Consider the following 13,657-nt stretch of genomic DNA (forward strand, 5'->3'; position numbering starts at 1 on the left):
GAACTTTTGAGTTCAAGTGATCCTCTTTCCTGCTTCAGCCTCTGGTGTGGTGGTATTTTCTTCCCCAAAATATTGTGCACCCTAATAAACTTATCTGGGGTCAGAGACAGAACAGCCACTAGATACAAAGGCTAGAAAATGGTGGCACTCACACCTTTAATCCTAGCATTCCAGAGGCAGAAATCCCTCTGGATCTCTGTGAGTTCAAGGCCACATTGGAAACAGCCAGGCATATCGACACACGCCTTTAATCCCAGAAAGCCAGCCTTTAATCCCAGGGAGTGGTGGTAGAAAGCAGAAAGGTATATAAGGCGTGAGGACCAGAAACTAGAAGCATTTGGCTGGTTAAGCATTTGGCCTGGTTAAGCATTTGGCTGGTTAAGCATTTGGCCTGGTTAAGCTTTCAGGCTTCTAGCAGCACAGTTCAGCTGAGAGCCATTGGGATATGAGGACACAGAGGCTTCCAGTCTGAGGAAACAGGACCACCTGAGGAATTGGCCAGGTGAGGAAGCTGTGGCTTGATCTGTCTCTCTGATCTTCCAGCATTTCACCCCAATAACTGGCCACAGGTTTGATTTTATTAATAAGACTTTCTAAGATTCCTGCTACACTCTGGAGTAGCTGGAACTATATGTCCTTGGTCTTCCCTTGATTCTGAACGAATTCAGCTTGCCATTTATCATACGCCTAAGCTTTCAGGATAGCTTTACCCAAGATCTATGTGATAATTGATTTTTCGGATTCCATAAGTGGGTCTAACGTTGGCTTCTCTCTGCATCCAGGAGAGCGAAGTTTAAAGCTTAATTACATTTGCCGTCTTCCTTGCCTCTGTAGGCTAGAGCATGCCTAGGAAGCAATATTTTGTTAGTCTCATTAATATTTTTAATATTTTGTTAATTATTAGCTAGTACCTTTTCTGAGGGACTAATTAGCCAAGAGTGGAGCCTAGGCTGTAGTGCTGCAGGTGACCGTAGGGGGCGCGCCTTCAACCAAGGGCCCCACCTTCTTAAAGGGTCTGGACCGGTTTCTCTTGCAGTTCATCTCTATGGTGTCCGTTGTGGCTGCTTCCGGAAAGGGCGGGGCTTCTGCTTCCGGTGGGGCCGTCTCTAGAGCAGAGATGGCGGCGACAGCGGCCGAAGATGCGGCCTCTGGCTCTAGAGAGCCCCGGGATGAGGCGGAAGCTCCGGGCCCCGCCTGGGATGAGTCACAGCTACGAAGTTACAGCTTTCCGACCCGGCCCATCCCACGTCTGAGCCAGAGTGACCCTCGGGCGGAAGAGCTGATCGAAAATGAGGTGGGGGGCGGGGCTGCCGCCGAGGGGTGGAGGAAGGGACCCAGGCATGGGGAGAGGTGGGAGCCTGACCCGGTTGTGGACTGAGACCTACGGGGCGGGAAGGAGAGGTGATGGTCTGTCAGGAGTGCTCGGCAGGAGAACTGTTGTGAATTTGATAAGTGCAGATGCCGTCGAAGAGAAATCATTAGCTCCTCGGAATTACTTCATTGATTTTTCTGGTGTTTTTGCTTAGGAGCCTGTGGTGCTGACCGACACAAACCTTGTGTATCCTGCTCTGAAGTGGGACCTAGAATACCTGCAAGAGAATATTGGCAACGGAGATTTCTCTGTGTACAGTGCCAGCACCCATAAGTTCTTATACTATGATGAAAAGAAGATGGCTAATTTCCAGAACTTTAAGCCGAGGTCCAACAGGGAGGAAATTAAATTTCATGAGTTTGTTGAGAAACTACAGGACATACAGCAGCGTGGGGGAGAAGAGCGGTAAGTTGCCCAGTGAGTAGAATTAGGGCATCCATGTTCCTGTACTTGTTTGAAGGTGTGGTGGAATTGGGTGAGGAGATTGGCGTCGCCAGCATCTGGGTTCCATTACTGACCGGATGGATATTCTGCTCTACTATCCTGTCAGGGCTTTGAGCTCTTGGTGGTTCCTTGTAGAAGCGTGAGGGATGAGAATAGCATTAGCCTTAACCTGTGAATCTAATTTCTTATCTTAGGTAGTGAGAGTGACAGGTACCTTGCGGGGTCGGACAGATGAAAGGCAGGCTTGAATGTGTCTAGGCAGAAAGTCTTAACGAGGCTGAAGGCATACATCCTGTTTGAAGTAAGAAGTCAGTGTATGGGTGTTGGTTTTTGGTTCCAGGGGGTGGGGCAGGGTCTTACTCTATAACTGACTGGCCTGGAACTTGCCATATAGACCAGGCTGGCCTCAAACTCACAAGGATCCTTCTGCCTCTGCCTTGAGTGTTGGGATTAAAGGCGTGTATGAGTGTTTGCCTGTGTGTATGTCTTGTGCACCGTGTACATTCAGTGCCCATGGAGGCCAGAAGAAGGCACCTCGGCAAGTGGAGTTACGGACAGTTGTTAACTGTCATGTGGGTCCTGGGAACTGAACCCCAGTCCTCTCTGTAGGAGCTCTTACCTGCTGAGCCTAGTCTCCAGCCCCTTCTGACTTCTTCTTTTTTTAATTTTGTTTACTTATATTTTATGTATGAGTGTTCTGCATGTACACCTGCATGCCAGAAGAGGGCATCAGATCCTATTATAGATGATTGTGAGCCACCATGTAGTTGCTGGGAATTGAACTCAGTGCTCTCAACCAGTGCTCTTAACTGCTGAGCAATCTCTCCAGCCCTGCTTACGAGTTTTAAAACACACACACAGAAAGAGACAGACAGACAGACAGACAGACAATAATTGCTTATTGGATTTAGCCCTGAAATTGACAGTTTGCAGTCTTGGTTCTAGAATACTGTCTGGAGACCGTTCATGCAGAAAAGTGAAGGAGTTTGTTATGATTTGGGGTTAAGGGATTTCAGGATCCTTTAGCTTTGGGAAGATCAGAACAGATTGCTTGTTTTGTACCGGTGACCAAAAATCACTTGGGAGAGTGATTCTTTCTTCCTCTTTGTTTTTATCTCCACTTCTGAGGACAGCCCAGTTATATAGGTTCCAGTCAGTCCCACATTGTAAAATTGTTCCTGGAGAATATCTTTTGCTGAGTACTTAATAGTGAGTCACTGTCCTACATTGGAATGGCCATGTCTGGAGTCTCCTCTCTTGACTCTCTTTCTGACTTCCTGTCAGCAGTATGTCCCTAATGTCCCTACGTGAATAGATTTTAAATGTCTGGGCCAGTGAGGTGGTTCAGTGGGTAAAGGTGCTGAGTTCCAAGCCTGCTAACTTGAGTTCCTTCCCAAGACCAGCATGGTAGAAGAAGAGAACCAGTTCCCAACCAATTGTCCTCTCCCCTCCACATGTATGCTGTGAGATAGTTGAGCTTTTACTATTCAGTTGTCATAGGAGTATTGCTTCTATTCATTTCTGAAAGTGTCTCTAACTCTTTTTATTTTGTTTTGTAAATATGTATGTTATAGCCAGGCATGGTGATACATGCCTGTAATCACAGCACTCGGGAGGTAGAGGCAGAAAAATCAAGAATTCAAGGCCAGCCTCTTATTGTAAGAGAGTTTTGAAGGTTCCTTGTAGCTAGTTTTTCCAAGTTACTGAGATTTCTAATTCATTGTGTCATAACTGTTAGGATTTGAAGCAGTGAAGTTCCTTGTTTTTCACTCTCATGTGCGTTTGTCTAGGATCACATCATCTTGTTGATTCTTGGACACAATTGTCCCAGTAGTTACAATCTGGAATTGCACTTGGATGAAGTAAAGAGAAAAACGGGGTAACATGGACTGTTATTAAAATTATATTTGGAAGCAATACAAGTCCCTCTGTGGACATTTCATTGGTCAAAGAAAGTTAAATAAGACTGTCTTTTACGTGGGCATCAAAGAGTTAACTTTCCACAAGGAGGGACTGGTAGTATGAACAGTGTTAGAATCAGCCACAGCGCTCATCAAGGGCCAAAGGAACTGTGTCAGATCTTGAGAGTCTGAAAGAAGTCAGATTCATCATAGACTGTATGTATGAAATTGTATGAATTGTATGAAATTTCTCTGTGTATGCACATTCTTAAATGAGGCCTTCAATTCTTAGGTAATATGTACTGTGACCCAGGAGGTTAAGAGTCTCATCCTTAAGAGCCTGTTGTAGAGCAGAGCTCAGACAGCGAGAAAGAGTTCAGCTGTGAACCGTGTTGAAGACTCCATGACTACAGCTGTTCTCTGTTGGGAATGTAGTAACAGATCTGAGCTTCCAAACAGAGGTCATACAAGGACTCATCTCACATACTGATGGGTTTTTCCCTTGGGGATACAGGTTGTATCTGCAGCAAACACTCAATGACACCGTGGGGAGGAAGATTGTCATGGACTTCTTGGGTTTTAACTGGAACTGGATTAATAAGCAACAGGGAAAACGTGGCTGGGGGCAACTGACCTCTAACCTGCTGCTCATTGGCATGGAAGGTAAGAAATGCTTCCGAAAGCATGGCTTTGCATCATGCAAACCTGATTTCTGATCCTGTCTCCTCCACTTACTAGCTCCATAACTTTGAACAAGTCACTGAACTTTTTAATGCTGCAGCCCCCTCATCTGCTGAGGAACAAGATAGATCTTATAAAATGGCTACCAAGATTAAATGAGATAATGTATATTTTAAGTCTCTTGGGTAATGTCATGCAGTTTTTTTGTTTGTTTGTTTTTTTCGAGACAGGGTTTCTCTGTGTAGCTTTGGAGCCTATCCTGGATCTCACTCTGTAGACCAGGCTGGACTCGAACTCATAGAGATCCACCTGCTTCCTCCTCCTGAATGCTGGGATTAAAGGCATGTGCTACCATGCCTGGCAGAAACTATTCTAATATGGTAAAACTTTATCTCTTAAATATATATTTATGGGGTTGAAATTGAAAGGATATAAATGGATTTTAGCCATCAGTCTTCTCCCTTTACTCCCAGTTTCTCAGTTTCCCTCTCTAAAGGCACTTCATGGTATACTAGTTTGTGTATCTTGCTGGGAATTTTATAAACACATAAGTAAATATGTAAAATGTGTTCTGGGTTTTTTAATGGTCTGTAAAATTTTAATTTTATGTGTATAATGTTTTGCCTACATGCATGTATGTGTGTGTATATGCACCATCTGTGTACATGGTACAGGTGGGCATCAGAAGGGGGCAATGGATACCCTCGACCCGGAGTTAGGATGGTAGTAAGCCATCATGTGGGTGCTAGGAGTCGAACCCTGGTCCTCTACCAAAGCAACAAGTGCTCCAAACCGCTGAGCCAGCTCTCTAGCCCCTTGTTTTTTGTTTTGAGTAGAAGAAGTGTCTAAGTGCTGGTCAGGAGAAGGAACACTGCTTGCAGGACAGGATTATTATCTTTCTTTTCCAGCACCAGCTCAGTGCTGGGCCATCAAGAGCTGTGTAATAAGTGGTGAGTAAACTTTGTTGAACAAAGAAACAATAATTATTTGATACCATTGACCTAATTGAGCTCCTCAGTCTTCTTTTGTTGGTATTTCCTCAGGTTTGGATGGTTGATAACATAGTAAATAGGTTTCCCACCGTGCAGTTTATGAATTGATAACTTATCTGCTTCTCTAAAACCAAGTTTTGGCTCTTTAGAAAGAATATAGTTCTGGTTTCCTTGATCCTGAGTTAATCCCATTGCTTTCCTTCCTGTGGCCAGGTGCAGGGAGGCAGCTGCCTCTGGTGGAGATGTGAGGGCTCTGTTGTTTGAGGATGCACTTCCTTGGACTGTCAGCACTAGGAAGACAGTTGTTTCGGCATACTTGGCTAGCCTGCAGGATGTTTTGTTTTGTTTGTGACGAGGTTTCACTATGTACCCCAGGTTGTCTATGAACTTACTATGTAGCTCAGGGTAGCCTCAGCAGTCCTGCCCCGCCTCCCTAGTGCTAGGGTTACAGGTATGTACCACTATGTCCATCTGGGAATGTTTTCTAAACTCAGAGATAATATAGAATATACAGATGTGACCTTGGGTATACAGGAATAGATGGAACGCGCATTATGGCAGAACTAATCCAAGGTAACAACATATGTGTGTGTGTGTATGTATTTAAACTTGTGGTGCTGGGAATTGAACGTAGGCCCTGTGCTTGCTGGGCAAGGGCTGTACCACTGAGCTGTCCCAGCCATTTTAAAAACATTTTCACTAAGTGGTCCATGCTGGCCTTGAAATTATGACCTTCCTGCTTTAGACTCTTAAGTAGCTGGAATTACAGGCCTGCACTACAAGGCCTTGCCAAGGTGGCATTCTAAGCAATGTCTCTTAAATTCTACGACCCATTCTTCAGTAATCTTTCTCTCATTGAGTCAGTAGCCTCAGTGAGTCCCAGTGTTGCTCTGCGTGGTGCTGTGTCCTATAGGTGTGGTGAAGTGAGAGCACCGTTGAGAGTCTTTGGGCTCCAGAAGCAGAGTGAGTAGTTAGCACCGGAGTGGACTGTGTGCTGTGGTACCAGTCACGCCAGTCGTCTCTCATGGTTGCTGCCAGCTAAGGGCATCAGCCACCATTGAGGACAGTCTACTAGCTGATGTCTTACCCAGTGATGGTTGCTAGAGTTTACTGCTCAAAATGTAATACCTGGTTTACTGAGAGTTGTAATGGCAATTTCCTAATCCTGTTTCAGATTTAATTTAACTTTTAGCTGGGGGGCCAGCTAGACTTCACTCCAGCACTAGGCTGTCTGCATTTCATCTGTGTGGTAGAGCCACTACCTCAGCTAAGAAAATGTCTTTTTCTTACAGGAAATGTGACACCTGCTCACTATGATGAACAACAGAACTTCTTTGCCCAGATAAAAGGCCACAAGCGTTGCATCTTATTCCCTCCAGATCAGTTTGAGTGCCTCTATCCATATCCTGTCCATCATCCTTGTGACAGGCAGAGCCAGGTGAGCTTCTGTGGTCTGAAGAGGGGGTAGAGCTCTAGGTTCTAAGGGCGCCTTTGAGACTGGAGGCTGGAATACTGTTGCTCTTCCCTTTGCGGGTATGGCAGGTCAGCATTACTGACTGGTCTTGCCTTACAAACAAGGCCAGAGAATCATTTCACAGTGTAGCCCCCATGTTCCAGGCTCCTGTAATAATTCCCAGATATTTGTAAGTATAAACAGAGCTAATTGTTGGGGGGCAAGCTCCATCATTAATGTTGGTGGACTCAGATCACTTTTTTATTTTTTGACTCAGTTTCATCAAAATATGAATGCCTCCACTGACTTTAATAATTGTTTTCTTTTATCATGTATGCTACTTCTTTTTGATAGGGAGATAGGTAAATAAAATATTTTCTGTGTATGAGTGTTTTGCCTGCATGTATGTATGTGCACCATGTGCATGCCTGGTGCCTGTGGAGGTCAAAAGAGGACGTTGGATCCCCCGGAACTGGAGTTCCAGAAGGTTGTGAGGCTACCATGTAGGTGCTGGGAACCAAATCTTGGTCCTCTGCAAAAGCAGCAAGTGCTCTTAACTGCTGAGCCATCTCTCCAGCTCCCGACATCCTCTTCTTGAGGAGAAAGATGCCTTACTACTTCATGTAGGAGTCTTCTGGTTAGGATTTGTTTGTGAGAAAATATTTGGAAAGGTTTGGGTGACAGATGAATCCTAACTCCTCATATCCTAAGGCTTTTGAGGAGCTTTTCAGAGCTCAGGAGCACTGAAGTCTAGAATTATTTATCGTGTAACAAATGAGCATGGACTTCCTTAAGTTGTTCTCTGAGAGGGGCAGTTAATATCCATTGTATCTTCTGGATACAAACTCTGAAATCATGTTTTAAGTCTCTCTTTTTTTTTTAAAGCTGCCACAGCAAGCAATCACTGGACTGATCTTTTTTCTTTTTCTTGACCCTTAGGTGGACTTTGACAATCCTGACTACGAGAGTTTCCCCAATTTCCGAAATGTGGTTGGTTATGAAACAGTGGTGGGCCCTGGTGATGTTCTGTACATCCCAATGTACTGGTGAGGAGGCTAGGGATGGGGCCTCTTGGGAATACTTTCTTTCCTGTTCCCAGAAAGCTTTATCTGTGTCCCTTCTCAGTTGTGGCAGGATTAGCCTGCAGGAAGATTAGCATGTCCAGACATGAGCATACTCAGCCTGGAGGACCACTCTGTCTCTTAAGAAAGGAAGACAGTTGCTCAAGTCCAGAGAGATCTGTACTCCCTGTATCCTCCTCTCCAATATTTGGAGACTGAACGCCACAGCCACTAGCCCACTGTGTGTCTTACAGGATGAGCATCACGTTCCTGTCTTCACTGTTTCCCTTAGCTGGACTACAGTCGTTTTCCATCCTTGTCCTGGAAAGTAAACAGGAGCCTCTTTGTTTTTCTTTTCTTTTTAATAGGTGGCACCACATAGAGTCATTACTAAATGGGGGAATTACCATCACTGTGAACTTCTGGTATAAGGTGAATATTAGTGGGGTTTTGTTGTCGTTACTGATATACACACACAGACATTTACTTTATTTGTGTCTGTATCCATATGGAACTGGAACTGGGCCTGGGGTGAAGTAGGCATAGTGTAGTGAGTGGTCTTGGCTGGGATGGGGTTGTTGGTTATCCCTGGGAGTGATTTGCAGGGAGATGGAGAGGAATGAATTGAACTATTGTTTTAGAAGAGAATATGGTACTAGAGCTGAAAGCCTGTTTTAAAGGTATTTCCTGAGCTAATGCTTCCTTTGTAGGGGGCTCCTACCCCTAAGAGAATTGAATATCCTCTCAAAGCTCATCAGAAAGTAGCCATCATGAGAAACATCGAGAAGATGCTTGGAGAGGCCTTGGGGAATCCACAGGAGGTAAGGGTTGGTGACATTCTCTGGAGCTCCCCTTGTCTCAGTAGCTGCTCTTCATTGACTTTGTTTGTATATTTAGGAAATCTTGTTTTCTGATGAGAGCTGGGCATGACTGGTGGATCCATTATAATCCGTTCCATGCTAGTAGTAATGTCTGCCTTGGGGCATATGTGCCATCTGGGGACCCCTGAGAGGATTTTTCTGGAATGGGAAGTGTGTAATAAAGCAGCTCCTTGTGCTTTCCCAGCTGGGCCAGGGCTGTTCTAGGTAGTGTTGAGTCCTGATTCTCACCTGGGTATATCACTGGTCCATCAGGTAAAAGGAGGTTTGAATTTTAGTTGCCTTACCTCCTCCCAGTGGTTAGCCTCAACATCAGAGAGGCCTTGAGAGCACCAAGACTATTGCAGGTGGCCTTCGTTAGAACAGAAGCATTTAAAGTTCTTGAGGCACATCGGCGGAGAAACGTGCACACACACTTTGAGGTGTTTGGGGTTACTGGCTCCTCAGACCATCTTCTGTCTGATGGGTGTTGCTTATAGATACACAGGGCATTGTAAAAGGGGAGGAAAAATAAAATGGACCTCCAAAGGGTCATGCCCTAGAATACTAAGTTGATAGTCAGGAAACTTGATTAGAGCATTTACAAGGTCCAGTGGTCACGCGTCCTTGTCCATGACTGAATATTGACTGTCTCCAGGCATATTTAGTTCTCCAGAATCGGGAGACAGGCGGTTCTGATGGGCTCCTCGTGTCTCTTTACAGGTGGGGCCTTTGTTGAACACCATGATTAAAGGCCGTTACAACTAACCTGCAGAGGTCAAGGCCTCCTGCCGGGGAACTGCTAGCTCGTCCACATGCTTCGTTGATGAGGACAGGACACTCCAAGCACTAGTATTGCACGCTGCACTTAATGGACTGGACTCTTGCCATGGCCCTGGAGGCAGGTGTTTGGGGCGAGGCAGGGTAGTTGACTCCACTCCCATTTGGAAAGATTTCTTACACTTGCCTCTTGAGCCCCAGAACCTTCCCTCTTCACCCCCCTAAAGTCCTGCATCAGTGTGTGGAGTCCCAGCTTCTGGTTGTCATCATGTCTGTGTTAGTCTGTCAACCTCAGGGTGTGTGTGTGTGTACATGTGTTCATAAGCATGTGTATACACACACATGCATGTATCTGTTCCTTGTTCCTCTTCCTGGGTCAGGATATCACTTCTGGCTCTCAGCTCCTGTCTCCTGAAGCCTCAGTGCCTCAGCCTGAGAGAGGAGATGCTCCTGTATCCCTTCTACATTTGGGGTGTGGTGCCAGAATGAATCTGCTCATCAGTCTGCCTTTGGCAGTTTTTGTAGCATAGTCAGGCTGCAGGCCAGGTAGCAATAGCTGCTGGGTCCCTAATGGGGACACTGAGAAAGAGCCTTGTCTTTGGGAGCCTAGATAGCCTTCTAGTGGATGAGGATTAGATAGGGTTCCGGTTGAGAACTACAAACTCAAGCCATACATAGAAGGAAACCTTGGGAACCTAAGATCAGAGGATTGTGCGTATGTTCCAAATTACAGATGCACGCAGCTGTTCTCTTTCAGTACCAGCTCTTGCCCCTTTGCTAGGCATTGAGGGAGTTCTCCTAGCTCTGACTTCTTTGGGCTCCAGGGGTATGAACTTCTGCATGTGTGTGTACACATATGCGTGTGTGTGTGTGTGCGTGTGTGTGTGTGTGTGTGTTCACACTTCCCATCCTTCTTGCTTACCAAGGTTCTTTACTGCTTACCTTGTCCAATGTGACAGGGCAGTGTGAACCCCAGATACTGCCTGACTTAGCCTCTAGCTTTTCAACTCGGATTTTAGCCATCCTATCTTGGTCAGATCTCACTGCAGCCTACCTAAAGCTGACTGGCTTGAGCCTCCAGGTCGTCTGTCTTTCCCTGTCCAGGCCACATCCCCTGCACCTGCTGAGCTTCCTGGCTGAGTAGATGAAATGGGATCAGACTTAGGCAGCTAACTCAGTACCTTTCGTCCACCTCAGGGCAAGGGCAAAAGTGTCCTCTTGCCTCTTGGAGCCAGCACCTCTGCCAGACCCAACACAACGTCGTGTGCCAGCTAGTGTAGGATGACTGGTGGAGGGGCGTGGAGATAGAACCCACTTTTCTGTTGGTAGCTATTTAGGGGAGCCCTCCTCAGGGCTGCAGCTTACAGCTGGGCAGCGCAGTGTTACACAGCAGAGTGCCATCGTTCACGTTTGCTCAGAGGGAATGGGGCCCTGCAGTTTGCAGAGTGGTGGCCCTGTGTCCACTTACCTCAAGTCCCTTCTCCTTCATCTTGTTCTCTAAAGTCTGAGTTGGAAGTCTAATTTTCTTCCCTTCTTCCTCACTTTTTTACTCCCATCCCCTAAGTTTGACCTCTAGTGTCTGAGCTGTGGCTCTTAGCCATGACGCTCAGCTTACAGTGCCCCATGGACTGAGAAGATGCATGCATATGCCTGTGCATACCTGTGTATGTATTTTGGGGAGGGGTCTTTTGTCCCCCATTCTGGGGGCTTTAATGCAATGTGGGTGTACAGGCCTGGAACCTTCTCAAGTATAGCTCTTCAAGTACAGCCAGTGCTGGGCAGTGTGACTGTAGTAAACTCCATGGCCTCCATCTCTTCTGGGAACAAGGAGGGCAGCAGGAAGACAGGCCAGGGCAGGCTCTTGTCTTCGTTCTCAGCAGGTCTATCTTCCCGCCTCCGCCCTTAAAGGTGTTGGCGTGTGCAGGAGGGAACCCTTCATGGTACTGTGCCTCATACAGCTCTGATCTAGGGTGGCCGGGGGCAAGGAGACAGAAGGTAAATTTTGGGACGGTGGCAGGATTGGTCTTGATGCTGGTATGATGTAATAGCTACCTGATCTTAGACACCTGGTGTGTGCCTGTTGCCTTTAGCTCTGTCCCTCACAATCCTGCGTGGTGGCTTCTCCCTTCCTCGATGAAGAAACGGCTCAGGGCGGATGAAGAGTGATAGTCAAGGTCACACTAGTCTGCTTGGCTGGAACCCACCCTACCCCTGCTCCTCCTTCATTTCTTCTGAACCTTTCCTCAGTCCTCTTCCTAGTCAGTGTGCAAGCAGGCTTAGGCAAGAGGGTGTGGAAAGGTGAAAGCCTCTGGAGGCTCCAGCTGGAGACATGGAAGCTGGAAAGCCATCTTAACAAGTGGAGGAGGCAAGAAGCGACTGTAGAGTGAGATCTGCTGGGGAGAGGGGGTACTGTGTACCCTTGAATGTAGATCCCATAGCTCCTCTCAGCATGCCTCTGCTTCAGAGCTGAAGTAGTTCTAGATCACGGGATTCATGTTCCGCTGTGTCTCTTCCTCCTGGAGATGAGATGCATGTTCTTCTCTCACCTAGGTTAGTGCTGTTGAGGTTCACCTTCTGCTGAGCAGAGGAAACAGTGCTGCTGCAGTGTTGACCCTTTCTAACCAGCAGCATGGGAGTCGGATGTGCCAAGGAAGGTGGAGACTTGGGCTTGTCTAGGGGTCGGCCATGTTGCAAGATCCCATTTTTATACCAGCACTACAGTGAAAACTACTGTTTTGTGAAATCAAATATTTGCTGGGGGGTTGGAGTTATGGGGTGGAGGAGGGGCTCTTCTGGGCATCAGTTGAGCAGATGCCCAGGATGCCTGGGGGAGACCAGCTTCCCCTACAAATCAGAGCTCTAAATTACAAGGTTTTTACCAACGCGAACAGTTGGGGGAAGTCGTCTGCTCTCATTTGCGTAATGGTTTCTGTCACTGGTGATTAGACACAGGATGAAGGAAAAGAAATTTGACAATTAGGAATGAGCCATCATTAATCTGAATCTGTTAGGAGACGGAGTGGGGAAGGATCCTTACTAGTGGGCCAGCCCAGGATGGGGAGACACTCCCTATCTCTGACCCACAGAATCTTCTGGGCCAAGTACCCTTTTGGAGTTCCCACAAGTGTGGGTGGAGCTTGCACGCTTTCACAGGCTAGGAGTCCAATCCCAGCTTGAGATGGACTTAGAAACAGACATCATTCTGCATGAGCCAACAAAGTTAAAGATAGATGAGTAAGTATTAAATACAAGCCCTAGGGCAAGGACTAACAATAGGTGGTTTTGGTGTGTGCTTACTGTCATTTCTGTAATAGTCAGCACTGCTGGTCTCCCAGCTATGGCCAGCACTTCGGTTGTGCAGGACACCTGCTCTTTGTCAACCCTAGGCACGTCTGGGAATTGGAAAGGAAACATCTGAAAGTACAGAGCTGAGATCTGGGCAAGGTGGGCACTGTTAGAGGAAGAGGATGGGACAGCATGGGGCTCCCAGGAAGATACTTACCCTTCAAGCTGCTCAGCAGCGTTGGCTTACTCTGCATAAATACATCTGTGGCTGTGGGGACATTGGGTTCCTGCCTCGAAGACTAGTGACACAGTGACATGGCTAACTACTAATGAGGTGTGGAGAATCCAGCTTAGATCTTCCGGTGTCCCTGATTTACCTCATCATTCACTCTCTGTCCCTTCAGATGCCTAAGGCAATATCAATCTGCACCAAGAAGTAGTCCTCATGCTTAGTGTGTCCCTCAGACCCCAGGCCCTCAGGATTAGGATGGGTTTCTGTCTCCTTCACAATGTGAACTTCCCAAGGATGGTGCTATCTCACTCCTTGGTAAGTTCCCTACCTCTGTTGTCTTTCACCCTTCAGAACTTGGTGCAGAATTGAGCAAGGGCTACCAGCAGCGACCCTCTGACCAGTTTTTCTAGATGGGTAGGTGTGGGGATGGATAGAAGTAGCTCAGGTTCTGTAGAGAGGCCCAGGCCTTTCCTGTTTCCTACCTATTTCTCTTGGTGTCCTCTTAACGCACCTCTAAATGGGTCTTTGGGCTTGCTCCTCCCTAGGCTTTCAGTGACCTCTTTACCAAGGCTATTCCTCAGAGAAACTCTGGTTACAAG

At 46.7% G+C, this 13,657-nt stretch overlaps 1 protein-coding gene across 1 annotated transcript; it reads left to right on the forward strand.

Annotated features, from left to right (window-relative positions):
* The first annotated feature begins 1,056 nt into the window (after positions 1-1,056).
* Positions 1,057-12,760, forward strand: Hif1an (hypoxia inducible factor 1 subunit alpha inhibitor). Its single transcript, XM_028891131.2, has 8 exons — positions 1,057-1,294; positions 1,527-1,777; positions 4,232-4,380; positions 6,683-6,828; positions 7,783-7,889; positions 8,273-8,336; positions 8,615-8,725; positions 9,485-12,760. The coding sequence occupies exons 1-8, from the start codon at positions 1,118-1,120 to the stop codon at positions 9,527-9,529; spliced, it is 1,050 nt and encodes a 349-aa protein (XP_028746964.1). The 5' UTR covers positions 1,057-1,117; the 3' UTR covers positions 9,530-12,760.
* The last annotated feature ends 897 nt before the right edge of the window (positions 12,761-13,657 follow it).

Source organism: Peromyscus leucopus, chromosome 1 (genome assembly GCF_004664715.2).
Source record: "Peromyscus leucopus breed LL Stock chromosome 1, UCI_PerLeu_2.1, whole genome shotgun sequence".
Taxonomy (NCBI): Eukaryota; Metazoa; Chordata; class Mammalia; order Rodentia; family Cricetidae; genus Peromyscus; species Peromyscus leucopus.

Coding starts and splice junctions, on each gene's coding strand:
- Hif1an (XM_028891131.2), top strand. CDS start 1,118: ATGGCGGCGACAGCGGCCGAAGATGCGGCCTCTGGCTCTAGAGAGCCC. Junction 1,778..4,231: donor CAGCGTGGGGGAGAAGAGCG/GTAAGTTGCCCA, acceptor TTGGGGATACAG/GTTGTATCTGCAGCAAACAC. Junction 4,381..6,682: donor GCTGCTCATTGGCATGGAAG/GTAAGAAATGCT, acceptor TTTTTCTTACAG/GAAATGTGACACCTGCTCAC.